Source organism: Cryphonectria parasitica (assembly GCF_011745365.1).
Source record: "Cryphonectria parasitica EP155 unplaced genomic scaffold M406scaffold_2, whole genome shotgun sequence".
Taxonomy (NCBI): Eukaryota; Fungi; Ascomycota; class Sordariomycetes; order Diaporthales; family Cryphonectriaceae; genus Cryphonectria; species Cryphonectria parasitica.
In genome coordinates this window covers 5,247,637-5,272,808 of record NW_024468910.1, presented here as the reverse complement: position 1 = coordinate 5,272,808, position 25,172 = coordinate 5,247,637, and the positions used below count along the sequence as shown (strand labels likewise).

At 52.2% G+C, this 25,172-nt stretch overlaps 10 protein-coding genes across 10 annotated transcripts; 5 read left to right on the top strand and 5 right to left on the bottom strand.

Moving 5' to 3' along the window:
• Positions 1-2,731: 2,731 nt before the first annotated feature.
• M406DRAFT_287461 (uncharacterized protein) lies at positions 2,732-5,311 on the bottom strand. Its single transcript, XM_040918738.1, has 3 exons — positions 5,100-5,311; positions 3,866-5,008; positions 2,732-3,786 (listed from the first exon to the last, which is right to left on the bottom strand). The coding sequence occupies exons 1-2, from the start codon at positions 5,170-5,172 to the stop codon at positions 4,236-4,238; spliced, it is 846 nt and encodes a 281-aa protein (XP_040780287.1). The 5' UTR covers positions 5,173-5,311; the 3' UTR covers positions 2,732-3,786; positions 3,866-4,235.
• Positions 5,312-6,661: 1,350 nt separating this feature from the next.
• Positions 6,662-8,486, top strand: M406DRAFT_327706 (FMN-linked oxidoreductase; the record flags this gene model as incomplete). Its single annotated transcript, XM_040920244.1, has 4 exons — positions 6,662-6,689; positions 6,813-8,186; positions 8,251-8,324; positions 8,385-8,486. The coding sequence occupies 4 exons, from the start codon at positions 6,662-6,664 to the stop codon at positions 8,484-8,486; spliced, it is 1,578 nt and encodes a 525-aa protein (XP_040780286.1).
• A 1,165-nt stretch (positions 8,487-9,651) lies between these two features.
• Positions 9,652-10,644, bottom strand: M406DRAFT_337558 (uncharacterized protein; the record flags this gene model as incomplete). The annotated part of the gene is made up of 3 exons (XM_040921267.1): positions 9,652-10,307; positions 10,468-10,587; positions 10,620-10,644. The coding sequence occupies 3 exons, from the start codon at positions 10,642-10,644 to the stop codon at positions 9,652-9,654; spliced, it is 801 nt and encodes a 266-aa protein (XP_040780285.1).
• Positions 10,645-11,362: 718 nt separating this feature from the next.
• Positions 11,363-12,362, bottom strand: M406DRAFT_337557 (Aldo/keto reductase; the record flags this gene model as incomplete). Its single annotated transcript, XM_040921266.1, has 2 exons — positions 11,363-12,100; positions 12,168-12,362. The coding sequence occupies 2 exons, from the start codon at positions 12,360-12,362 to the stop codon at positions 11,363-11,365; spliced, it is 933 nt and encodes a 310-aa protein (XP_040780284.1).
• Positions 12,363-12,861: 499 nt separating this feature from the next.
• M406DRAFT_250575 (monooxygenase) lies at positions 12,862-14,121 on the bottom strand (the record flags this gene model as incomplete). The annotated part of the gene is made up of 1 exon (XM_040916705.1): positions 12,862-14,121. One exon carries the CDS (start codon positions 14,119-14,121, stop codon positions 12,862-12,864), a length of 1,260 nt encoding a protein of 419 aa, XP_040780283.1.
• A 1,034-nt stretch (positions 14,122-15,155) lies between these two features.
• Positions 15,156-17,274, top strand: M406DRAFT_75803 (uncharacterized protein; the record flags this gene model as incomplete). The annotated part of the gene is made up of 6 exons (XM_040925904.1): positions 15,156-15,207; positions 15,290-15,426; positions 15,518-15,528; positions 15,617-16,455; positions 16,551-17,103; positions 17,199-17,274. 6 exons carry the CDS (start codon positions 15,156-15,158, stop codon positions 17,272-17,274), a joined length of 1,668 nt encoding a protein of 555 aa, XP_040780282.1.
• Positions 17,275-18,373: 1,099 nt separating this feature from the next.
• M406DRAFT_287457 (acyl-CoA dehydrogenase NM domain-like protein) lies at positions 18,374-19,749 on the top strand (the record flags this gene model as incomplete). Its single annotated transcript, XM_040918737.1, has 1 exon — positions 18,374-19,749. One exon carries the CDS (start codon positions 18,374-18,376, stop codon positions 19,658-19,660), a length of 1,287 nt encoding a protein of 428 aa, XP_040780281.1. The 3' UTR covers positions 19,661-19,749.
• A 464-nt stretch (positions 19,750-20,213) lies between these two features.
• On the top strand, positions 20,214-21,232 carry M406DRAFT_109359 (uncharacterized protein; the record flags this gene model as incomplete). Its single annotated transcript, XM_040915351.1, has 2 exons — positions 20,214-20,302; positions 20,503-21,232. 2 exons carry the CDS (start codon positions 20,214-20,216, stop codon positions 21,230-21,232), a joined length of 819 nt encoding a protein of 272 aa, XP_040780280.1.
• A 903-nt stretch (positions 21,233-22,135) lies between these two features.
• Positions 22,136-23,615, top strand: M406DRAFT_65608 (uncharacterized protein; the record flags this gene model as incomplete). The annotated part of the gene is made up of 2 exons (XM_040924937.1): positions 22,136-22,233; positions 22,316-23,615. 2 exons carry the CDS (start codon positions 22,136-22,138, stop codon positions 23,613-23,615), a joined length of 1,398 nt encoding a protein of 465 aa, XP_040780279.1.
• A 151-nt stretch (positions 23,616-23,766) lies between these two features.
• Positions 23,767-24,773, bottom strand: M406DRAFT_355257 (thioredoxin-like protein). The gene is made up of 2 exons (XM_040923123.1): positions 24,687-24,773; positions 23,767-24,608 (listed from the first exon to the last, which is right to left on the bottom strand). Exons 1-2 carry the CDS (start codon positions 24,742-24,744, stop codon positions 23,944-23,946), a joined length of 723 nt encoding a protein of 240 aa, XP_040780278.1. The 5' UTR covers positions 24,745-24,773; the 3' UTR covers positions 23,767-23,943.
• Positions 24,774-25,172: the final 399 nt, after the last annotated feature.

Genomic DNA, 25,172 nt, shown 5'->3' with positions numbered 1-25,172 from the left:
AGGCCGAGCTCATGGAGCATGAAAGGAGAGTCGGCGGATTCTGGACATTGTGGTGATCATGATTGTGCTCTGGAGGAGGAATTTGAGCTTTTGTTGGTTGCGTTGAAATAGACGGGAGGAAAGTGGTTTGGTATATTGTTGTTGATTTGTCAGTGGCGGGCTCTGATGCCCAAGTATGATCCAGAGCAAATGTTAAGTGCCACAATATTCGCTAATTGAATAATCAATGTCGAGCTTAGTTCAAGGTGTGGTCAAAATTAGAATTCCAATTTTGATTATTGGTCAATCCTTTGGCAGTATCATCTACGATTTCCTCCTTAACTCTATATCGACTCTTTGCTAGGATATTTACTCCGCAATAGTACTGAAGTGACTCTGATCATGATCCACTACAATACTAGTTCATGTGCGACATGCTGCGCTGTGCCCCTTTAGTGCCGCCGCGCGAGTCTCTGTTACCGCTACCCGAGCTCGCATACTATCCCGGCTTGCCTCGAGAGATCGCACAGTCCCATGTTTTGTTGTTGCCTCAAGCCACACTCTTTTCGATAAGCTGGAGCAGCACCTTTCTTTTCCACGTCCACCATACGCCTCTTGAGATCCGATAATGTCTTTTCGACTGACTCAACGGCCTCGACGAACTTGATGGACTCAAATCGAGATGAAGCTGGAGCCGCTCTCTGTTGCGTTGTAAAGGTATCAGAGGGCCAAGACGGCGACGAAGTTGTTTTGGGGTCTCCCTGCTGGAGGAAGGGCCTGGTCTCGTTTACGGTCTGCGAATGTTCTCAGCACGTGGGATCTCAACGGCGATTTGATACTCGATATTAGTATCTACTCGCCTAGCGACTCAGAACATTGGTTTAGATACAAGAAGTCCACTACGAGCCCTGGAGGGAATGGGACTGCATGCAAAGCCCTATAGATAGAAGTGAGTATCGCTGTGGCAGTGGCCATAGGGGCCTTAGGTGAATGAGGCCTGGGTGGCCACCCTGACTCACTGGCCTGAGCCATTCAATGGAAAGGCAGTGAGTCGCCAGGTACGCTAGCTCAGTTGGAACTAGTGCTAATTGCCTTCTATATAGAAGGCAATTGGCAAGCATGCCTTGAGATAGATTAATTGAAGAATCATCTTCCCTTCTACCATTTGTACAGCCCCTAGAGTGCCTTCTACAATCGCTGCATACCTGCCCAGGTTATTGCTCGCTCTCATTCATATAGGTACTCTATCGCTGATAGCCCGTATCCTTGATCTAGGTTATGCCTTTTCGAGCCTATCCACCATTCTAGCAACATTCTCAAGAGACTGTTGGTATTCGTGAACATTAATCAACAATAACCAGCTATTATGCAGCGATTCATGCTCGGGGAAGACTTGATCGGATGCGACAGTATTCGCAACCCAGCTCCAGCTGTTAGCCGGATGGTCGCGCTCGCCAGCCTCAAGCTTGAACATCTCGCAGCATCCTTTATTGTAGATGCTCGCCATTTCTCCGACATCGAACGCTCTTGGGAGTGGTCAAACCTAGCCTCGCTTATACTTGCTTCCAAATTACTTGCGCCCAACGAGAATTCGATCGAGCCTGGATCTATGCTTCAGGCAGCGGCGACAGCGGCCTTGAAGATGCTACAATTGAAAACAATGGAGATTTGGAACGCAAGAAAGGAGTTGGCGGCGCTCTTCAAATATCAGGCGTTCCGCGATACACAGCAAGCTATAATCATTTGGAGTGGCACATGGGAATTGACCAAGGATTCATCTATAATTTAGGCTTGGGAAGCCGTCGTACATTAGCATGACGGTTGGAGACTCGGCTTGGTTCAGGAACGGTTGGATGAAGCTGCTGTCAGGTCTCATGCTGGCGCAATTCACTACCTAAGGCTCTCAAGCCAGCTCATTCGGCCCATCTCGTTGCAGCAGATCCGGATAGAACAGAAATTCTTGGAGGGCGTGAAGAGCGTATAATACCGAATGAATTATGGATATCAGAAGGAAAAGTGTCCCTGCATAATATTGAGCTCTGGCAGTTCTCCCACCCGCCCAGGCTTTTTGCATCGCACACCTGTTGACGTTTGGTGTAGCCTTGGCTTAGTGTTTGTGCGCTGCACGAGACGTGGGAATTGACAGGGTTGATGAATAGGTGGGTCGAATGCACAGTGTGAGTTATAGAGTGAGATAGAGAGAATCCCAGGGGTGTTTGCCGCTTTTAGAAGCGACAGCACATGAACAACAGGATAGACAGTAGCTTAGCTATTAAGCAGTTTCTCGTGAGATATACCCGCAGGAGACCACCTTCCCCAACACCCAGGGCAACAGCCTGTAGCTTGGTGATGGGCACGCCGACCAGATATCCTGCGTGCGTGCTGCGACGTGTGCAAGGCGGTATTCTAGCGTGAGCCGAGAGAGAGAGAGAGAGAGAGAGAGAGAGAGAGAGAGAGAGAGAGAGAGAGAGAGAGAGAGAGAGAGAGAGAGAGAGAGCAAGAAACTGCGAGTTGAAAAATTATATGTGGCTGTCTCCGACAGTTATGAAGGCGAAGTATACACATTACTCATGAATCCTTTAACGGTTTGTAGACTCGTGATAAGTGCATGGAGAATCAACTTGGTGACCATGATGTCATAAATTGAGCCTGAGTCTTAGGTAACACCGAATTATTAATTCATGGCGAGAGTCCCACTCTTCCCCCTCTCGCATTGCCTACCGTAGAAGAAGACAATTGTCAACTGCGCTAGAAATTGCATCAAAGCTCATACCTGTCAATAATATCCATCCAAAAAGAAAAAAAGAAAAAGAAAAAAAAGATGACTACAACGGCACAGAAGACGCTCTTCCTCGTCGGGCCCGGTCTCATCGGCGGCTCGCTGCTGCTTAAACTAAAGGAGACCCGGCCCGACCTGAAGCTACATGCCCTGACGCGGCGGGACGACCAGGCCGCCTCGCTCAAGGAGCAGGGCATCGAGCCGATCCGGGGCTCCCTCACCGACGCCTCCCTCATCAAAGAGTGGGCAGCCAAGAGCGACATCATCATCCACGCAGCCTCGGCCGACGACGACCAGGGCGCGTTCGCCATCCTGGAGGGCCTCAAGACCCGGCCGAAAGGATCCAAGCGCGCCATCTACATCCAGACAAGCGGCAACGACGAGCTGGTGCGCTCTGCGCAAGGATTGGGGTCCAAAACCATCGAGGAGAAGACGCTGTCGGACCTGCACATGACAGACGAGGAAATCGACGGCCGGATCCAGCCCGACGCCTACCACCGACATGTCGACGGCCCGCTGCGGAAGGAGCTGTTCAACCCCGAGGCAGAGAAGGAGCACAACGTCGTCGGCACCATCATGATGCCTCCCCTCATCTATGGTATCGGCTCGGAGCCCTGGAAGCGGATCTCGATCCAGACGCCCATGGTTGCAACGTATATGATGCAGAACGGCCTCGCGGCGCTGCCAGAGGGACACCCTGCCGCGTGGAACTGCGTGTGGGTGCACGACCTGGTGGAGCAGTACGTCCTGCTCCTGGCGCACCTCGAGAAGCTCGAGCCGGGCCAGCAGACGTCGCACTATGTGTTCCCAGCCGAGAAGACGCCCTTTTCTTGGAAAGAGCACTTTTATGCCGTGGCGAGTGAGCTGAAGAGGCTTGGTCATCCTGCGGCCCAGAAGAATGGCGGGCAGCAGAAGGTGCTGAAGACCAGGGAGGAGTTTATCGAGTTCATTGGCGGGAAGGAAAATGGGTACAGCGAGTGTTTTGGCTACCTGGTGTGGGGGACCGAGAACAGCTACACGAGCCCCGAGTAAGTATTTGTTTCTTATTCCCTCTCTGCTCCTAACTTTGAAGCATCTCATGAATTCGACTGACTTAATGACCCTCAGCCTGACAACCAGCCTCGGCTTCAAGCACAAGGCGAAGGGTGTCGTGGACAGTATTCTCAACGGAAAGGAGTTGGAGGGATTCATTCAGCAGCACATCAAATGAAGGGTCTGACCTATAAATCAGCACGGTGATGGCTTCTGTATCCAATAGTGGTAGACATGTTGTGATTCAAAGCTATCAGTCTGAAGAGCTGGATATAAGAGCACGTTCATGATCAGTGAGATGGGCATTGTCAGTACGTAGCTCTTCAGTTGTCTTCTTACGTTTCACATCTCAACATTGCAATAGCCGCACTGGAACTGAAGTCTATGTAAAATTCTACTCGAGTAAAACACCACTTGTTCATTATTAGAACCCTCCCCACCCTTCTCATGATCCAAAAAGTGATGACATAACCTTGGACACAAGGCCCCCAGACCTCCCCGCCTGAGCCTTCTCATTATGCTCCTTGACATGATCCAGAATGTATGCCGGAACAGCCGCCACCTTGTTCGTCTCAGCAGGCGTAGGCACGCCCAACGTCTCCACATACGGGATGACGCCCGTCCAGACCTTGTTCACAGCTGCCTCGTTCTTCAGATCCTTAGCGTCCTCCTTGACGCCCGAGTCGCGGATCTTGGCACTGGCGCTGTTAATGCGCACTTTCAGAATCCTGGTCGAGGCGATCTCAGCCTCGTCGGGCGGCACGCGGGTGTTGTCGTAGCGGCCCGGGCAGACGACGTCGGTGATGAGCTTCATGGCCCACAGCAGCTCGTCGCGGTTGAGAGGGTTGTCCCTGGTGCCTGGGTCAAGCAGCGTGGCCGTGCCGTGGACGACGGCGGAACGGTAGTCGTAGCTGTGGTTGAAGGGCGTAAGGGCCAGCACGAGGTTGTCGATCTTGGTGGCGGCGATGCACACGGGAAACCCGGCGTCTTCCTCCCGCGTGGCGGGCTCTGATCGCCCGGTCTGGGGTCGGAACATGCGACTGGAAACGTAGCCGTGGATGTATGCAGCGGCCTCACCGTCGCCACCTGGGAATGTGCCTATGCGGGCAATCATGGGAAGGACAACGGGTAGCGGGTTGGATGGGTCTGGGACGAAGGAGACATGGGCGACGGCGGTGCTGTTGAAGATGGAGTGGACCGTCTCGACATCATAATGGCCTTGAGGAGAGTAGAACAAGTGTCAGTGCGACGTTTTCTGGTGTGTTAGGAGTGATTGATTGATTACAAAGTCAATGTAATGACAACCTACCTCTCTCCTTGTGTCTGTTGATTGCGGATTGTGCCGTCTTGAGGGAAACTTGGTGCTGGTCTTCGCTGGCCATGATTGACGTCTATGGTAGTCAAAAGGATATCTCTTTACTCAGTCTCTGATGATGTCTCTGGACTTCTTGTCAAATGGTTCTGGTAAGACGAGAAGGTGCTTGCTATTTATCTTGCTGTTCAAGGAGCCCGCGGACGTAGTCGAGGGATGGGCCAGAGAGAGGGTGAGTCAAATGGCATCTATCTATCCCCTCCCGATGTACTGTATATTTCCCTATTTGGAAAGTACATGCGTGACCGCTAGTGGGTGATAGGAAGGGACTAAATCTCGGCCGAATCCTTCCTCCAGGATGCCTATAAAAGGGCGTGCCTTGGAAAGCCTACAGATTAGCACCGCATCGCGTGTCTGCCAGGGTGCCGGGCGGGTTTGTATAGGTCGGGATGATGAATATTATGGTGTTTGAATACACCTGCTATGCTGCTAGGTAGAGTGTTTAGGAGAGAGAAGAGGCGACGAAATGGTGATCGAATAATAATCAAACGTAATACTACTTCATGTGTAAACCAAGACAAGTAGAAGACTGTCAGTCAGTCAGTCAGCCAGCCAGCCCCTTGTGGGTTATCTTCTGCCGTGCACCGTATGCAGAAACTGCACATGCATCTCCTCTGCCTGCCAGCTCATCTCCGGAGATCTGGGGCAGTAAGTGCTACCTACTAGACGAAATAGGTAAACAATGCCTGCGAGACGCAGCTGCCCGCAATACTTGGAGATTCATGACTCCTTACTTCCGTCACAGCGCATGACACATGGGGCGGAGAGGACGCATTCAGCACTGTGGTAATCCATCAGGTCTCACGACAACGGAATCAAATTTCGCATGTCCCTCAGTCCACAGCAAGTCCAGTCTTTATTGGAGGACTTTCATTCTTAGGTCTAAGGGGGACATTAAAAGTAGGAAGAAAAAAAAAGGAAGGGTTAGCGAAACCACGGTGATCAGGACGAGTTTCTTGAATTCGAGGGACGAAATAATATGGTAGAAATAAGTGAAAAGGTCAGAAATGCGTTGGAAACAAGTCTTGTCTGGCCTGCCGTCCATGTGGCATGCTTGACCTATGTATCAATTGTTTGTTTGATTGTTGAATGTTCTTCGACAACAGAGCGTGGGATGAATGAATGAATCTTGGCTCCGATCATCGCAGCCCCTACCCTGCACGCTAACGATCCGGTCTGTTGATGCAGCGAATGAGGCCCTTTAGTTGGTCATCTCCCCGCCGTCTTTTGCTCCGGGGAAGTGGGGACCAACGTCCTTGGCCTGAGTTTGCTATCATAGTACCTGCCCCTCGGGCCAATGTTGCACCAGGCAGAGAAGACGACTCTGGGCAGAGGAGCAATGTGGAACTTGCTTCCACTTTGGCCATGATTTACTCGAGTCAATGCCTTGATTTCTTCTCTTTTTTTCCTTTTTCTTTCTCAGGCCTGTATTTGATTCCCTCTTTATTTATCCCTTCTGCTATGTGCGCCGTGTGTTTATAGAATTCCAATTGATAGCCATGGCCAAAGAATTCACGGTGGAAGAGGGTAAGTTGCAACCCCCACTACAGGCGAGACAGAATGGAGGGGGATTGCTCCCGCAAGCGAACCAGCTGAGAGACACGGCACAAAACTAACCAATACTCAACCTGCATTACCATAATGATACAGTCGCAAAGCACACCTCCCCCGACAGCTGTTGGGTCATCCTCTACGGCAATGTCTACGACGTGACCGACTTCCTGGCCGAGCACCCTGGCGGCTCCAAGATCATCCTCAAGCTCGCCGGCAAGGACGCCACAGAAGAGTACGACCCTATTCACCCTCCTGGCACCCTTGAGGAGAACCTCAAGCCAGAGGCCAGACTGGGCCGTGTCAACCCAGACAGCCTTGCCAGGGCACAATCAGCCGCCGTCGGCCCTGACAGCAGCGACGATGCCTCCTCCTCCGCCTCCTCGTCGCCTGCGAACACCACGGTCGAGAAATACACCGCTCCACCGCTCGACCACCTCCTTAACCTCGACGAGATAGCCGACGCTGCAAAGAAGCTCGTGTCCGCCAAGTGCCGCGCATACTACGACTCCGCCTCCGACGACCTCTTCTCCAAGATATACAATAACTCCGTCTACCGCTCCGTCCTCCTCCGCCCGCGCGTCTTTGTGGACTGCGTTCAATGTGACACCTCCACCTCGCTCCTGGGCCAATTCGGCGTCCGCACCCCCATCTTCGTCTGCCCTGCCGCCATGGCCCGCCTCGCGCACTCAGACGGCGAAGCCGGCATAGCCAAGGGAGCAGGCTACTTCGGCGCATGCCAGATCATCAGCAACAACGCGAGCATGACTCCCGAGCAGGTCGTCGAAGGCGCCCACGAGGGCCAGGTCTTTGGCTGGCAGCTATACGTGCATAACGACCGGGCTAAGAGCGAGGCCATGCTGGCGCGAATCGTCAAGATGCGCCAGTGGTACAAGTTCATCGTGTTGACCCTCGATGCCCCTGTGCCGGGCAAGAGGGAGATGGACGAGAAGCAAGGGCTTGAGGCTGCAGGCCCACCAGCGCAGAGCGAGGTGGACTACCCTGTAATTGGCGGTGGCGACAAGGAGGACAGCAAGGTTGGCGGTGGTGTGGGACAGGCGCTGTTTGCCGGCACGGCTGCGGACCTGACATGGAAGACAACACTGCCGTGGTTGAAGAAGCATGCCCCGGACATGCCGGTCGTTCTGAAGGGGGTGCAGACACACGAGGATGTCTATCTGGCCGCTCGATATGCGCGGGAAAATCCTGGGACTGTAAAGGCGGTCCTCTTGTCTAACCACGGTGGGCGCGCTCTGGATACGGCCCCGCCTGCGCTACATACCCTGCTCGAGTGCAGAAAGTACTGCCCTGAGGTGTTCAATGATATCGAGATATGGGTGGACGGTGGCATCAAGAGGGGCACTGATGTCGTCAAGGCGCTCTGTCTGGGCGCAAAAGCGGTGGGGATCGGCAGGGCACCGCTCTGGGGACTTGGCGTCGGCGGCTGGAGGGGCGTTTACAGGACATTCGAGAGTAAGATTCCCTCTCATCACAAACAAGTCTTGTCCTATCTCAATATGCTGACGTCCATAAACAGTTCTACAGGCCGAGGTGGAGACATGCATGCGGCTCTTGGGAGCAAGCAAAGTGGAGGATCTGGGCCCACGATTTGTAGGACTTTTCCTTGTCGAGACACCGACATAATGTTGAATTTTACTGACTTGCTGCTAGGTCAATGCTCGAGCACTCGAGAGAGACATCTACGACGGAGAGGCAAATCTCGACAAGCAAGGCTTGTGGGAAAAGGCGGCGCTCATCAGGTCAAAGTTGTGATAGACTTGAAATACAGCAGGGAGATGTTTGAATTTGCAAAACATATTGTTACTAACTATTGTATGTGATGACGGATCACGATCTTGATTGACAAGCATTTGCACTTCGATTCTATTCTGTTAGACATTTCAATAAATCCTTAAGAGAGCTATCGAAGGTCTCATTCAGGTCTTGTTATTCTGGCCTCATCCGTCGCGCCGTTCGTGTTCGTACCCTTAATTGCAGAGCTTAGGCCATGTCCTTTTGGCGGGTCTCTGTATCTCAGCATCCCGCACTATTGATGCCTTTCTACTTCATAAGGTCCGAATACTCTCGACGCTCGGCAGGACTGCAATCTGGGGCCAATTCGGAACGAGGGAAGCATCTTGCCACCCTGATTTACGTTGCACTGATATGTATTCCTAAGAAGTTGTCCTCTGACGACCTGCACAGAGACGATAGAGGAGCACAGCTACCCACAGTCACACTGACTGGTGCCCGCTTTGGCCCACTGCACGTGCTAGCATGCGTTGTGACCCAGCGGCCTCCCCTGGTCAGCTGGCTACCAATAATACTAGCGAGGATGCATAGCAATATCGCATAATGCAAACTCATGCCGTTAGCTGTTGGGGAGAAATCTCCAAACTTCATGGAATATATTCACCCCCGAGCTTTGCTACACGATTACTTCAAACCGACACTGGGGACTCTTGCAAGGACCGAGCTGTCACCGCCATGGCTGTTTCAGACCCATCCACGTTCTGAATCTACTTCATGACAGGCCCTGTCGATCCGTCTCAGAATGCTGGCCTAAACAAGACGTCGTCGTCCCACGAGGTTTTCGTCGATGACTTGTCTTCAATTTATGGACGACTGCCGGATGGACTGACTGGTCGTGAGTTGAATTCTTGTTCCTTGGGAAAAAAAAAAGAAAAAAAAAAAGAAGAAGAAAAAAAAAGAGATGGGGGTATCCACATGTTCTAATTGAATGTAAGGGGGAAATATGGTGGGTATCGATCTACGTCTATGAGTCTATACTCTACTTCTCCCATCTAGACAGCGCTGTAATGAAATGATTGCGAGGGGAGCAACATAAGAAGAGAAAAGAAAGGAAGGAAGAAAAAAAAAAGAGCCATCATCAAAAGGCCTCCGAGCTGGCTTGACTGGCCCCAGGACAAAACAGCTTCTACACCCGCCCTGCTGCCTTCTCACCACTGAGCTTCTGCTTCGGCTTCCAGGCAGCCCAAGCGACAGCAATAACCATCTTGACGGCACCAGCAATCCACAGCGCAGCAGGCATACCGGCCCTGGACCTCTGCAGCCAGGCGCCGAGAATGGCGCCGGCAATCATCAGGACAATAGCCGTCAGGCGGCGGTTCCTCTTGACATTGGCGCCCGCGGGCGCGAACAGCAGGGGATCCGAGAGCAGGTCGCAGTACAGCGAGGTGAGCACGTTGGTGGGGACCTCGTTGAAGCCCAGGACGCGGCTGGTGACGATCTGGCCGCCGAACTGAAACGCCATGAGCGACAGCGGGATCAGCGACATGGCGTTGGTCTCGTAGCTCTTGAGCAGGATCTCGCTGGCGTCGGAGCCGAGGGAGCCGATGGCAAAGGCCGGGACGGAGCCCGCCTGCGCCACGGCGGCGGAGATGAGGATGAGCAGGGACTGGACCAGGAAGGACAGCGCCAGGGTGGACTTGCGCTTGTTGCCGATGCGGCGGGTCTGGCCGAAGCAGAAGCAGCCGGCCCAGAAGGCGGCGATGGAGACCAGCGCCTTGAGCCAGAGGGTGGAGGCGCCGTATGGAAGGTGGGCTGTGCCGAGGGCCAAGAAAATGGTGTTTCCTAGGATTGGGTTTTGTTAGTAGCCAGTCTGGAAAATAATGTGTAACTGTTGGTTGTGGGTTACGAAATGGTCGCCGAATAAGATGAAAAGAAATAATGAAAAAGGGGGGTGGGGGCCGTGTTCTGAGTAATAATAGAAAAAGAAGAAGAAAAAACTCACCCGTCTGCATGCTCACGAAAACATTGCTTGCGTTGAAGGCGACACTGTCGCAAAGACCAGAGACAAAACAACAGGCGATTATGGGCGCATCCGAGTGCGCTGGGTCGATATCATCAAAAACTGTCGAGAAGGCCCCCTTGTTCTGTGGTGACTCTTGTGACGGCGGCGGCGAGACATTGTCTGACGAGGGCCTCTTGCTGAGAACGCCGGGTGTGCTCATGGGCGTCTCTTTTTGTGGTGGCTGTTTCTCTGCCATGCTTGTGTTGTTGGTTTTGGACCCGCGTTGAAATTATTTGGTCTTGGACAAGAAGGTTCGTTCGTGTGTCTCCTCCTTGATCTCGTGGTGTGTGTCTTTTTAAGAAGAACAAAGAAAAAGAAAAAAAAAGAAAAAAAGGAACGATGTCGTCGGCGAAAAAAACCGGGACAAATTCGCCCTCTCTCGCTTGCCGTAGACTCCTTCGGGAGGGCCAGGCCGGGATCCACTCGCTCACCCTGTGTCTAAGAATTTGACGCTGCTGTTGCTGCTGATGCGGCCCACTTTGGTCTCGACTGAGTCTGCCGTCTGACAAAGGAGAGAAAAGAGAGAGAGGGAGAAATTCCTGCCGGTCTCGCAGTGTCTCTTTTCTTTGGTGTGAGAGAGGGTCCCTGGGAATAAGTACTCGCTCAAATGAATGAATGCAAGATAAGGATCTTGCAACTCATTTTGCCATCCCTTATCATCAAGGAAGACGACTTTTCCCCCCTTGACTGTATCACCATGATTGTCTCCTTCGAAGTCTGGGCATGGCACGTCCCAATGGATTCTCTTTCTTTCGGTTTCCTTTTTTGTCTTTTCCCTTTTTCTTCTTGCCCTCGATCAGCCTCATTTCGGATCACATCCGATCCCGTACCATTCTTACGCCGGAGATCCAGCAGGCCCGGAGTTTCTCGACGATTGCCCGATCATTTCCGTGAAGCACGCCATATACCCGGTCCAGTTGGTCTGATTCTTTCCCTTTTCTCCTTCGTCAGCCCACCATGAATTGAATTTCACAATGCCCTCTAAATCCTCTTTCATGTGCTCCTCACTTTTCGTCCCGTTCACAACCGTCATGTAATCACCCAGCCCCCGCACCAACAGGTACATGGCCACCTGCCTGTTCACCCCGACCGCCGAGGCGACCTCCCTGAGCAGCTCCGAGTCCAGTATAAATTCCTTCCTCTTCAGGACCTTGTGCGCCTGGAAGAGAATGCCCTTGTCCACGCAGAACCTCCGCTGCTCAATCTCCCAGTCCGTTTCTGGATGCAGACGGTTCTGCACAAAGGACGGCTTCACCTCCACGGCCTCGTACAGTCGCATGAGGTGCTCACATGAGAGGTTGGCCACGCCCAGCGCGCGGATTCGGTGGGGCACGTAGGAGGACATGACACGCCAGGCCGCGAGGGTGTCTTCCAAGTCTGGGGAAGGGGAGTGTAGAATCAGCGAGTCCAGGTAGACCGATCCGTCGTTGGTACCGTCCAGCTCTTCGCTGTGGCGGAGGTTGTGAAGGGACATCTGGATTGACTTGTGGACTTGCTCCTCGATTGGCGCGCTCAAGTCATAGGGGCAATTCTCCGGATCGTGAGCAGAGGGACGAGTGAATTTAGTCTGAATCTACCAGAGAGTCAGCATCAAGGAACTGATGTAAATAGGAACCAGCTGGATGAGACACATTACTTACCCAGATCTGGCTGCGGTCTTTGATCGTTCCATCAGCAAAGGCCCTGCGGATGGCCTCTCCGACGAGATCTTCTCTGTAGTGTTTGGGCTGGCATGCGGTGTCGAAGGCCGTAAAGCCAGAATGTATAGCCTTTAGCACGCACGAGGCAGTCTCGTCCTTTTTCCAAGCCGTACCATAGATGAAACGTCGGTTCATCTCTGTGTGTGTGCAAAGAAGACGCTCGACAAGTGACCTTGTTAAAGGGGGCTCTGAAAATTTTATATTATCCGCCAGCTTTTAGTTTCTCGAAGTTGGGAAGAAAAGATCCCAGGATATCGAAGGCTTTTATATAAGTATGCCCCGCGTTGGCCAGCTCCACATTGTTCATATGCCGCCGGAAGGCCGGTTTGAGAACGGTCTGGTCCCCCCCCCCCCCCCTTCCTCCTCCTGGCTAGAGGGTGCTGCAGGTGTGCGGCGAGAAAGAAACAGCTTGACAGTCCAGTACAGGGCACGGATCGTCGGCACCAGTAAGATGAAGAACACGAAGACGATGGCAAAGAAAGCCCACTACAATAGTAATTTGTCATGTATTATATTGCGCTGCAGTAAAAAGTAAATCATATTATAATCAAAAACGTCAAGACCTTCTATCATCTTTCCGACTCAAGATAAGGCACTCTATCCTGTACTATGTCGCTGTACTATTCCCAACACTCTATACGGCTTGGAGAGAGGCCTTCACCTCATCATATCGTGAATAGGCGTCCTCCTCAGCGTCGAACCGCAGGATCCATTCTTCCCTCTTCAGGTGAAGCATGCTTGGGTCTTTCCATATGGCGTCCCAGTCTGCCTTGTGCCACATCTCTCGTGTCGACACCCCGGTTGCCTGGATCTTGTGTACCCTCTCATACCGAATCTTCTCGTAGACCTGCATAGCTTCGGTGACTCTTGCCTTGCCCGCGATAGCAAGACATGCCGCGAGGACGACCCCGTCCTCCATGGCCTGACTAGCTCCTTGGATCGAGGTCGGAAGAAAGGGATGCGCGGCATCACCAATCAGGGCAATGCGCTTCTCAGGCGAGATGAAGGTGGGCAGAGGGTCGCGATACACAAGCTTGTAGTCAAACAGGCGATCCGGTGGCGTCGCCTTGACCAGCTCGACCACCTCGGGCGCCCAGCCCTGCAGCACTTTCAAGACATCTTCCACCTTTCCTGGGAACTGCCAGTTCTCCTCGATGCCCGCCTCGTCCTTGTGCGTGCAGACCCAGCTCATCTCCCCGCCGTTCTTGACCGCTGCAGCGATGAAATGGATATCCTGGCCGATCCAGGCATTATGTGTGTCTGCCATCACAAGGTGCTGGGTCACGGCCTTCTTCCTGAGTGTGTTCTCGGTCGGATACCAGGCCCTGTAGATCGCGTAGCCAGAGGGCTGAGGCTTGTCGTCAAACCCAAGAACGATCCTGCGCCCGCGGGACTTGACCCCTTCAGCCGCCAGAACCACATCTGCCACGTGTTTCTCGCCATTTACCACCACGCCGGCTTCCGTCTCGCTCTCAAAGTAGTCTGTAACGTCCTGGCCCAGCCGGATCTCGATGCCTCTTTCCTTGGCGTGCTCGTACAAGATGCGGTGCAATTCGCCCCTGTGCCCGTTCACCCTAGGCCCCCATTCCTTCTCAGCCAGCCAGGACTGGGTGGTAACATATTTTCCCTCCCAGCTGTGGTAGGAAATCTCCTGGCTCTTGTGGATGAGAGGCTGGAACTTCTCCATCACCCCAGGCCATCTGGCAAAGATGCGTGTGGCATTCTGGCCGAAGCTGATGATATCGCCCAGGGGTTTTAGGTCTGCAATTTTCTCAAAAAGAGTTACGTTGTGGCCTTTTCGGTCGCACTCGATCGCGGCAGTCAAGCCTGCGAATCCAGCGCCGACGATGATGACCTTGATGCCTGAATCTGGGAGACGGGGGAACTTGGACATTGTAAAGGAGGGACAAGGAATGCTAAAATAATCGTCTGATTTTGTCTTGCTAATTGATTGGCCGAATTGTGTGTGTTTGCATGCGTGTTGCTTGTATGTGTGTGTGTGTGTGTGTGTGGTGTTGTGTGTATGTGTGTCCGCGTGTCTTAAAAGACCTTGCCAACGCCTTCTGATCCGAACTTCGGAAAATACATATAGAGGGCGAGGATTTCTTGGCTTTACAAGATTGGGATTGGGCCAACATCTAAAACAATTCATTTCTCCGGTCCCAAACGCGGGGAACGAACGGCTAGGGTTTGACCATAACTTAATATACAGAGGAAGAAAGACAGGAACAAAGTTACACCACCCTCTTACCCGTCCGCCCTGTACCAAGTTCCATCTCACTAGTAAACACTCGGCAAACAAGATCTGGTTTCAATTCCTCCTCCTCCACCACCACCCGCTTGACACCCGGCCAAATACCACCCAACCTGCATGAGGAGAGCTACCCCAGCCTCGGACTCTGGGGTTGCCCGTGGGGAAGATCTACCGACAACGCCAGTAGGATGCGTGACCTACTTTTACCCCGCAGCATGGGGAAAATAGGTCCCAAAGCCCAAGCCCCCAACACCTAAACAAGATTGGATTGGAAACCCTGGTGAAAAGATACGGCTCGTCCGATGGGTGGACGAGCTACGTTGGTGTGGGTGTGCCATGGGGGTGAGAGGCCTCGCTACCGAAAAGCCGATTCTCTGTTCACAAACACCCCCTGGAACATGATTATGTAGACGAAGGTTAGTCCTATCCAGCTGGACATGCATGCATTGGCTGCTCCAGGTTCTTATGTACGTGCAGGGGGTCTCTCAAGGTAAAAGAATGCTGGGGTAAGCTCTTGGGTTTGATGTATATAAGAGGGCCTTGCTCTCGCGTAAATCTCGACTTGGATAAAGAAGAAGACAAGATCTACTTACTCATGTCTATGCTGTAATCAGATTTCTCCCTCTCTCTTTCTGTTTCTTATTATTCATCATAATAACAAGTCAGTCACAAACATGCCTTTCGGCATACTTGAGTGCAAAAAAATGGAGGTCGTTCCTGGAACGGGTCCGTTATCCCCCCGTCCCAAGCCGCATATGTTGAATGCGTTATCATTTGGAAATTCTGACTCTTCTTCTTCTTCTCATAGCCTTCATGAGTGATCAGGACGATTTGCCTCCAGAGTACTCAGATATACCTAGAGAACTCCTCAAACACGGCAAGGGCAGATACAAGGACGTGATTCTGGTGCCACAGCCTTCGGACAGCCCTAATGACCCCTTGAACGTGAGTCAAATCCTGAACTCCCTCAAAATTGAAAAATGTTCGCCCTCTCTCAAGATCTAGACTAACGTTCAAACGAATTGGTATTGCACAGTGGCCCCAATGGTGCGTGGATTAGTACACCGAGGTTCTTCCTCTTGTGCCCTACCTACAATTGGCAACTCAGTTATTGACCATTGGACTTTGAATTCAGGCAGAAAGAAGTAATCCTCCTCGTCGTTGGGCTTGCCGCCGCGGTAGTCGGTGCATACGGCCCCATGCTGTCCCCAGGCTTCGTCCAAGTCTCAGCCGACCTAGGCATCACCGTCGAAGTCCTCTCGCAAGCCACCGCCTGGCTTATCCTCACCATCGGCCTCTCCCTCTTCATCACCAACCCACTCGCAAAGATCTTCGGCCGCCGACCAATCTACATCATATCCATCTTCATCATGTTCGCCACGAGCGTGTGGGGCGCGGCTGTCACCAACTACAGCTCATTCCTGGCCAGCCGCATCGTCGCGGGCATCGGCATGGCCCCCTTTGAGATCCTGGTGCAGTGCACCATTGGCGATCTATACTTTGTGCACGAGCGCGCCACCCGCATCGCCGTGTGGAACCTTTTCTTGCTCACGGGCATTGCTGGAGGTGCGCTGATCTCGGGCTACATTATCGAGCTGGACGGGTACAGGTGGACGTTTGGGGTTTGTGCCATCTTCTTTGGAGTTTTGATGTTCGGCGTCGTCTTTCTTGTCCCGGAGACGGCGTACAGGAGAGACTCGGTGGTTCCCATCTTGGTCAAGGATGAGAAGAGTGAGTTGCACGGTGGCATGGTGCACATGGAGCTGGGACATGAGCACGACCTAGTGCACTCTGAGAAGGGCGTCATGCATCATGTCGAGCACAACCAGGCAAGCACAGAGAAGAGGCACACCTTCTGGCAGTCTCTTCGTGTGTTTACTGGGCGGTACACCGACGCTCCGGCCTGGAAGATCTTCTTGCGTCCAGTCGTCATGTGGTTCTACCCAGCTGTTCTCTGGGGATTTCTCATCTATGGTAAGTCCGACATGATTTCTTGTTATAATCTTACTATGGAATGATGTTTACAGACACTCGTGATTTGATTTATCACTAACAAAGACTATCAATAGGAACGACACTCACCTGGATCGTTGTCTTTTCCGTCGTCAATGGTGTCATCTTTGTCGCTCCGCCTTACAACTTCACAGTCAGCCAGACCGGATTGATCAGTCTGTCACCCTTCATCCTCACAATCATAGGCGAGGTCATCTCCGGTCCTCTCAACGACTGGATCTGCGTGCACCTCACCAAGAAAAACAAGGGCATCTACGAGCCCGAGTTCCGCCTCCCGCTCATCATCGTGGCCGTTGTCCTGGGTACCGTTGGCTTCTTTGGGTTCGGAGCCACGATCCACTACCAGACGCACTGGGCTGGGCCTGTGCTTTGTTTCGGCTTTGCCAATATGAGCCTGGTCTTTGCCTCTACTTGCGTGTTTGGGTATATTATCGACAGCTACCGGCAGCACAATGAGGAGGCTTTTGTGGCCATCAACGCGAGGAATCTGTTGACGTTTGGACTGACCTACTTCGTCAATGACTGGTTGGTAGAACAGGGATCTCTGGTCGTGTTCTCCATCCTGGGGGCTCTGTTCTTGTTCGTCTGCTCGCTCACGATACCTTTGTGGTAAGTTTTCCCGTGTGGTACTGGTGAACCGCTTCTCAAACTCAATAATAATCATTGTATTACTATTATCTAACAATTAATGAACAATGTCATAGGATCTTTGGCAAGAAAATCCGAAGCTCCATCAGCCGCACCGGATGGCTGCAGAGGTTCATGAACGACGAGAGTTAATCAAATGGGATGGGGCCTTTTGCAGATTCAAGTCCACACATGGTCTTAACAGGGCTGCCAAAGGGTGATTGAATGCTTAGAAATCATAGAAAATCTTTGGTCCCAGGTATTAGCATTGGCCTGATCATCGGTGATGTATGATTATATGGTGACTACATATACTTGTAAAGTCTAAGAATACATGACTGTTGCATGTAATTCGTGCAAAATATACTACTACTCACGTTTTGGCAAAGTTGGAGATGAAGTACGGACAAAATTTGTGAAGCACTCTCGTAGAATGTTCCAGTGTGACGACAGAATAAAAATATGTACAACGTCTATGCGCTTCGGAATGTCGTGCACTGCACGCGCCATATCAATGTTGAAAGGCATGTCGTAGGAAGAATGCCGATGCATGGCTCTCCGAGGGCCTAGTCTGACAAACTAATCCTCAAACAATCCACTCTTGACCGGTTCAGTGCCATGCTTACAGAGCAGAGATGCGACCCAACCCCGTATATGAAGGAAACTTGGTAGATTGTCCGGACGCCCATAGGCGAGAAGGGAAGCCCAGGCCCTGTGGTCGGTCCAGCAGAATTGCGCCTGGCCCTGGAACTCTATATCGACTTGAGCGCATGGAACGAGACGACGCGAATTGCGCTCTCTCTTGTAGTACTTGTTGAACGGCGGGCCGTATTTGCCATACCAGGGAGAGGAGCTTTAGGGACTCAGGAAAAAGTGAAAGCTACAGGAGTTTTAGGCAAAGACCTGAACTTCCAGCCTATCCAGGACCCGCTGGGAAAGCCTTGTCGGCGTTCAATCGACATGCCACCCTCAAATTTCCAAGCCAAACTGAGCACCAAATTGTTCAAATAAGAGATGGAAGAAAATCATACGCTTAGAAAGAGTGGTTCAAATAATGCCAAAGTAGTCTGGGTTATGGTTCTTCCTAACAAGTCGCAGGTCGCTCGGGTTCAAGTCTGTAGCCGACACCCCGCACACCAGCTGATCACTTTCAGGCAACAAAAGAATCCTGCTGAGGGTCATTTTCAGCCAAGTATTGCATTCGCAGTTTCAAAACTCCATGACTAGATGGGATAATTAATACCCACGAAGAATGTCATCGCCTTTCACAAATCCCTGGGCAGAGCCAGCATGGCTACGGTCCCTGGAATCGCCATACTACAGCGAATCCCACAGGAAACTGCAGGCCTATGCAAGAAAGTACATCGACGACAACATCCTGCCCCACGCCCTCACCTGGGAAGCCCAGGGCGACTGTCCAGACGAAGCCAAGACATCCTGGATCAATTCGGGCCTCGCCTTGGCAGACATCCCGCCGCGTTACAGGCCGCCCGGGTTCCAATCCATCGCTGGCATCCCTGCACACAAGCTGGACGCGTTCCACTTCCTGATCCTGAACGACGAGGCCAACCGCTTCGAGGGCGGCGTGGGTATCGCGCTATCAGGTGGGGCCAATGCCATCGGCCTGCCGCCCATCCTAACACATGGCACAGAGGCGCAGAAGCAGCGCTGGGTGCCTGGTCTCTTCACGCGGGAGACGAGTTTCTGTCTGGGCATCACAGAGCCGACGGGCGGTAGTGATGTGGGCAATATCCGCACGCGAGCAGTCAAGAGCCCAGACAAGCAGACCTACGTTGTGACAGGGACTAAGAAATGGATCACGGGCGCACAGTGGGCGTCGCACATGACCACGGCCGTCCGCACAGGCGGGCCAGGCTACGGCGGGATCTCGCTGCTCGTCATCCCTCTGTCGGCGCCTGGAGTTGAGATCGAGAAGATTCACAACAGCGGTCAGAACGCCGGTGGAGCAAGCTGGGTGCGTATGTCTGAAGTGGTTGTGCCTGTGGAGAACCTGCTCGGAGACGAGAACGCCGGATTCAAGTACATCATGACCAACTTCAACAGGGAGCGGTTCATCATGGCGGTCGGGTGCAACAGGAAGGCCCGCACGTGTCTGAGCACGGCGCTCGAGTACGCCAGCACCCGAGAGACGTTTGGCCAGCCGCTCATCAGCCATCAGATCATCCGACACAAGATCATCAGCATTGCGAGGGAGGTCGAGTCCCACTGGGCCTGGCTCGAGCAGATCGCTCACCATGTGCAGATCCACGGCTGGCAGACGGATACGATTGCGGGCAAGATTGCGCTGGCCAAGGTGTCTGGGGGCAGGATCCTCGAGCTGGCTGCCAGGGAGGCCCAGCAGGTCATGGGCGGTGTGGCCTACCAAAAGCGCGGTCCGGGGGGCGGAGGGGTTGTAGAACAGATTACGAGAGATCTGCGCATGATGGTTGTCGGAGGAGGTTCAGAGGAGATCTTGGAGGATCTGGCCTTCCGACAAGAAGTCAAGGCTGCTTCTCGCAAGAGAGGTGCCCTGTTGTGAGGGTGATACAATAGCAGATTGTTCTGAAGGAGGATGAAAGGGTGAATTTGGTAAAGCCTGGAAACATGAACTCATGGATCTAGCATGAAAACAAATGGAGAATAAGGGGATAAAGCTCCGGGCTCAATTGAGCTAGTATTCATAGATACACATGCTGTGCGAGGTCTCTGTGTAAATGTGGGTGTTCCTCGCTGTTCATTCATCATGATATCACATAGTAAGGGGGTGAACCAAGGGGGAAATGTAAACTGCAAATCGGATTTGAGTACACAAGATCTCCAGCCATACGGATAGAAAGACGTCAGACAGAGCGGCAGAGAGGGAAAGAAGATAGATGCTTTGTAGTTAATGTCATGGCGTTTGGGTTCGGCTCGAGATCCCCTGGATTTATTACTATAGTACATAGGGGGACAAGAGCTATACGAGCCAGAAACCTTCTGAAACGGACTCAAATATGCAAGCTTCCCGAATTGTTGTGTAACTTAGTGAACGGAACCGGCCAGCCGGCCTGGCAGTTGACCTTGTTTCATAGCGGAGGAATGTGCGTGCGATCATGGATCAGTCAATCCCCTACTCCAGGCTATGTCATGGCGTTACTGCCCTACAGCCCGCTGCCCTTTACAAAGCCGCGTTATTACCATCGTAATGCCTGATTTAGTGGCGGAATTTGGTGGTCAAGTGGGTTCATTTGCGTCATGGTCAACAATTGTGGATGCTGTGGCGATACGACGACGATCATTACGTTGGGCTCAGCCGCGTGTAGGGTGCTTATATACATACATAGCAAGTAGGCATGGGAGAAAAATTGTGTCTCATGAAATGATAAATTTCTTCTTCTCAAGCACAACGTCAAACCTCAACCTCTTCCATATGCCAATTCATACCGACACGGTTTTTGTACACCCAAATCAGCCCCAAGCCACTCCCCCGAATTCGTCTCACAAACATCACGACAAAGATATGTCTCAAGAAACATCCAACGGCCCAGAAGATGGTCTGAGAGGCACTGGTGACGCACCTCGACGGGGCACTGTGGTAGGAACAGATCGACCAACTTTCGACCTTATACAAGACCAATCACACACAGAACGCAGCACCGAGCTACCAAACCCAAGGAAGCCGGACGAGGTGCATGTGCAACACGACAGAGACGCAAGACACCGAGATGGGCGCCGGATAGCGCCATCTACCCTGCCTCCAATCCGCCATGCACAGAACTACGACGAAGCGCAACCCGGCCAACCTGGTCCCGATTTCTCCGAAGACAGGCCTGCTTTCAACAGAGGAAAATCTGTAATTGACAACACGGCGCTGGTATCCGCAGGGCCCACACCAGCCTTCGAAGTTTCCAATCCCATGGCATCTGCGTTCGTCAAGGGCACAGGAGGATCCAGACAGAGAGAGTCACATCTACCGGATCTGGATATCAGAGACGCAGATGTGTATGGGTCTGATAAGGAAGCATTTGAGATGGAAGAGCCCAAGGATGAGATCAATGGACAGGACGAGTTTGCACCGACACTATCGCGTCAAGAGACGGAAAAGGGAACTGGCGATTTGGACAGGTTCTAAGGGAGAGGGGAATCTGATAGCGCTATTCTACAACTTCTCGTACAACCTCGCAGCATAGCGTATGAAGTAACGATAAGTCACAATTTATACCCAGAATCAAGGAACCATACCACTTGACAAACGGTACTAAGTTTTCACCATCAACATGCGCATTGAGTTCATGCCAATCTCCAGTGCCTCCAGCGTCGTATTCTCTTTTTTTTTTTTTATGAATGTCATGGCATACATTTCCTATCTGGCATTTGTTATAGCATTAATGAGCCAAGACCCCTTTTCTTCTTTTTTCTCCCCGCTGTCTTTCTCTGTCCTTTGGAGCTTAGCAATCATCAAGGTGCAATTAACTCAACTCTTGAACCTCAGAGCCTCCTTCGGCTTATCAAATTCACTGGTATTACTTCTTGAGACACATCCTTTCACGAAGGTGGGCTGCGGGGCGGTGAGCATCCCAATGACTCAATTACTAGACTATAGAGCAAGCAGCAGAGGCAATAGTCTGCGAGCCGGAGATTCTCAGCCCAATGAATTGAAATGGGGGCGATATGTTCCCCGAGGAAAAGAAATACTGACGTTAAGGCCAAGAGGGGCTGGGGCTAGATCGTAAGGCCTTCTTGCTGACAGATACGCAGCGCTCCGGCGGTGAGCACCGTGTCCATCTCTCCCTCTTTCTCTCTCAGTCATCTCGGATCACCAATACTTTTCGATCGCGTGCTTGAATGCTGACGTGACCAGTGATTAGTCTGTTAGATTACTGAGACATATGATGTTGTCCGTATGAGCCGCAGGAAGCCTCGGCGACACGTAATAAAAATGAGGATCGAAAAATGGCACCCAGCCCTACAGCCTTATAGCCCTACAGCCCTACAGGATCCTGCATACATTAAGAACGTAATATGCTCAATTTTGATGCGTATGGGAGTATGTCTCGTGACCTCTAAGACTGGCTTCCACGATTACAATGACCGTCAGAAGTCCCAAACCAACAAGACACCGTGGGCTGGACAGTGAGGCCGTCGTTGTCCAGCTCACAGGAACGACGCGACAGAACCATTCGCCACCACCATCCAAAGACAGACTCATCAGCAGCACCATCCGTCTCGACACCACACTGGCTGACCTCTACCGCGAAAATGGCATACAAGGCCCCTTCATCGTCACCATGTACTGCGTCTTTGGCCACATGGACCTGCACCCGGCCTTTCCGCGCGAGCTTGTCTACCCGGAAGACGAGGAGCCGGTCCCGTACTCTAACGACGAGAACGAGAGATCGAGGCTCAGGAGAATCATCCTAGGTCTGAAACCTCTGCGCAGGGCTTTCGGGCTAGGGAACATGGACGTGGTCTTTTTCGCCCCCAACATCACCGAAGCCGGGATGCATAAGGCTCTGTCGCAGCTGCCACCTGACCAGCGGCACCATCCGAGAATTATAAATCTCGATGATGGGAGCAATCCCTTCGGTAAGCTCAAGGAGGCCAGCGAGGGTAGGAAGCTGCTCTTCTGGCGGCCGCAGGGCTGGATGGACGACCACGACTGTCTGCTCGACCCACGAGAGATGTTTGATGTCAACTCGAAAAAGTTCCTCGTCACGTCTGGCATCCGCACGCCAAGGTCGGAGAGCATGGACTTGCGATCGGTGCACCTCGACCAGCCATCTTGCTCCCTGAGAACGCGGCCTCTCCCGTTTGTGGTCAAGCTCTGCCGGGCTGGCTGTGGCTTTGGCACATTCATCGTCAAGACCGAGGCGCAGAGAGAAGAAATGGTGGCGTCCATGGTCGTCTATAAAGCTCGGGGCACGACTGAGATATTGGTGTCGCAATATATCGATCTCGTGCGGGATCTGAGTGTTCACTTCGTCGTGGGCGCTCCAGGAACTCGTCATGATCGAAACAACCCGTTGATCATGGGCGTCACAGTTCAGACACTCACCACGAATGGAAAGTGGGTTGGTGGCCACATTGACTACAGCAGACAGGAAGAACTGAAGAGATTAGTATGGGACACTGTACGGGACACCACACAGAGATTGCCGGAGTCTTTTATGGGCTGGGCTGGCGTGGACATCGTGGCAGATAGGGAGGGAAAGCAGTGGGTGGTGGACCTCAACGCACGCTTCACGGGCTCCATGCCGATCTGCCTCATGTCTGGTCACTTTTGGAAGGAAAGGGGCTTGCCTCTGGCTCAGTTCGCTGCAGTCGAGTATGGTGGCTCAGTTGATGATATTTACAACCGACTGCAGCCGCTGATAGAGACTGGCCAGGTGATTGTCACTGCGACGGCAGAGATTGGAAGTGACGACAACATGGCAGATGTTGTCTGGGGAGGCAAGGATGCTGTGAATCTTGAAGAAATCCAAGGTTGGATTAGAGCCAGACTTGCGCAAGCATGATCGAGTTTTCTGCATAGAAATCATAACCCGCAATCCCTCCAATTTACCTAAAATCCACTCATCAATAGCAAATGATGAATTTCAGTCAATTCGGAATGCTCATATGATTTTAACGGTGGGCTTCCTACCATCGTCATAGTACCGTGAGGATAATTGAGGTGCTTATTGAATTTGTTCTCTTCTCTACCTTTTCCTTCTTTTTCCAAAGGGTCATTCATTTCCCCTTCTGTCTCGACTTGTCGTCTTCTGACTAACCAAAGTACTAATTATGTTCGCCACGTATATCTGAGACTGAATATCTAAACATTCATCACTACTTTATCATTTATCAAGCCAATCCAGCAGCCTTCCGCATGCGCGCCCTTTTGGCCACAGACCGTGCAATAATAACTTCCTCATCGAAAATCGAGGTAATGCTCGGATGCCGAGACACTGCACTTGCCCACTTGAAGAACCGCGGCGCCTCCTCTTGGGCCCGTCTGTTCAGACTCGCAGGATAGACCCCATGCTTAGACAAGATCACGGCACGGATGACAAAGGGGCCCGTAATCACCTCGGCCAGCGTCAACTTGTCACTCCCGCCCCAGAAAGGCGCGGCGTCCGCCAGCAGCGGCTCGACCTCGCTGACCAGACCCCGAACGGCGTCGTCGATGACCTTTTCCTCATCCTGCTCTGTCGGCGCCTCGAAGAGCCTGAAGAGCACGGTATGGAACTTGGTCCAGTAGGCGTCGATGAAGAAGGACATGGCGGCACGGCGCAGTGCGCCCTCTGTGGAGGTCGGAGGCGGACAGAGATGGGACGGGTAGATGTCGGCTAGAAACTGGCAGACGATGGTGGACTCGATGATGACCTGGTCGTTGAAAATGAGGACGGGCACGAGGCCGCGGGGATTTAGCTTGAGGAACTCGGCTGGGCGAGGGCCATCCACGTTGATTATGCGCTCCTCAAAGGGAACGCCCAGCTCTGTGAGGGCCACATTGGCTCGATTTGCCCCTAAATGTAGTAATTAGCGCTACGATCCATCTCCTATGTACAAATATGAGTTGATTTATGTAAAGGAGTATTGCGTACATGTACATGTGTGGTTGGTATAAAGAATGAGCTTGTTGTTGTTACTGTTAGAACCCATGGTTGCGTCTTGTCTTGCCTAGGAAAACGAAATTTAGGCTGAGCAGATGTCTATGGTGATGAAGCGGCTGAATGATTTATTGTACCTGCGATACCATCACCTCAAAGTATTCCAACGATAGTATTCTCTCCATCTTTTAAGTAAGCAAGACACGCCACACCATAAACCGGACATCTGTGTGACCATGAGTCAGCATTGGTAGAAGAATCACCTTGTCATCAAATATTGGGTCGTGTCTTGTATTACTGCATATGCACTCGTCCGGCCTCCATACGATCCTCAGCCACCTTGTAAACCCCATAGACGGTGTAGAATAAACGAGAAATAGTTTGCGAGATTACGACAGCGTGTAGTTGATGACTGTAATTTGCCATGGGATCTGAACCTGCGGTGAGAAGGTGATTTCATTGTGGCGCGGTCAGAGAGGA

Coding starts and splice junctions, on each gene's coding strand:
- M406DRAFT_287461 (XM_040918738.1), bottom strand. CDS start 5,172: ATGGCCAGCGAAGACCAGCACCAAGTTTCCCTCAAGACGGCACAATCC. Junction 5,009..5,099: donor CAACAGACACAAGGAGAGAG/GTAGGTTGTCAT, acceptor ACTCTCCTCAAG/GCCATTATGATGTCGAGACG.
- M406DRAFT_355257 (XM_040923123.1), bottom strand. CDS start 24,744: ATGGGTTCTAACAGTAACAACAACAAGCTCATTCTTTATACCAACCAC. Junction 24,609..24,686: donor TACCAACCACACATGTACAT/GTACGCAATACT, acceptor TACTACATTTAG/GGGCAAATCGAGCCAATGTG.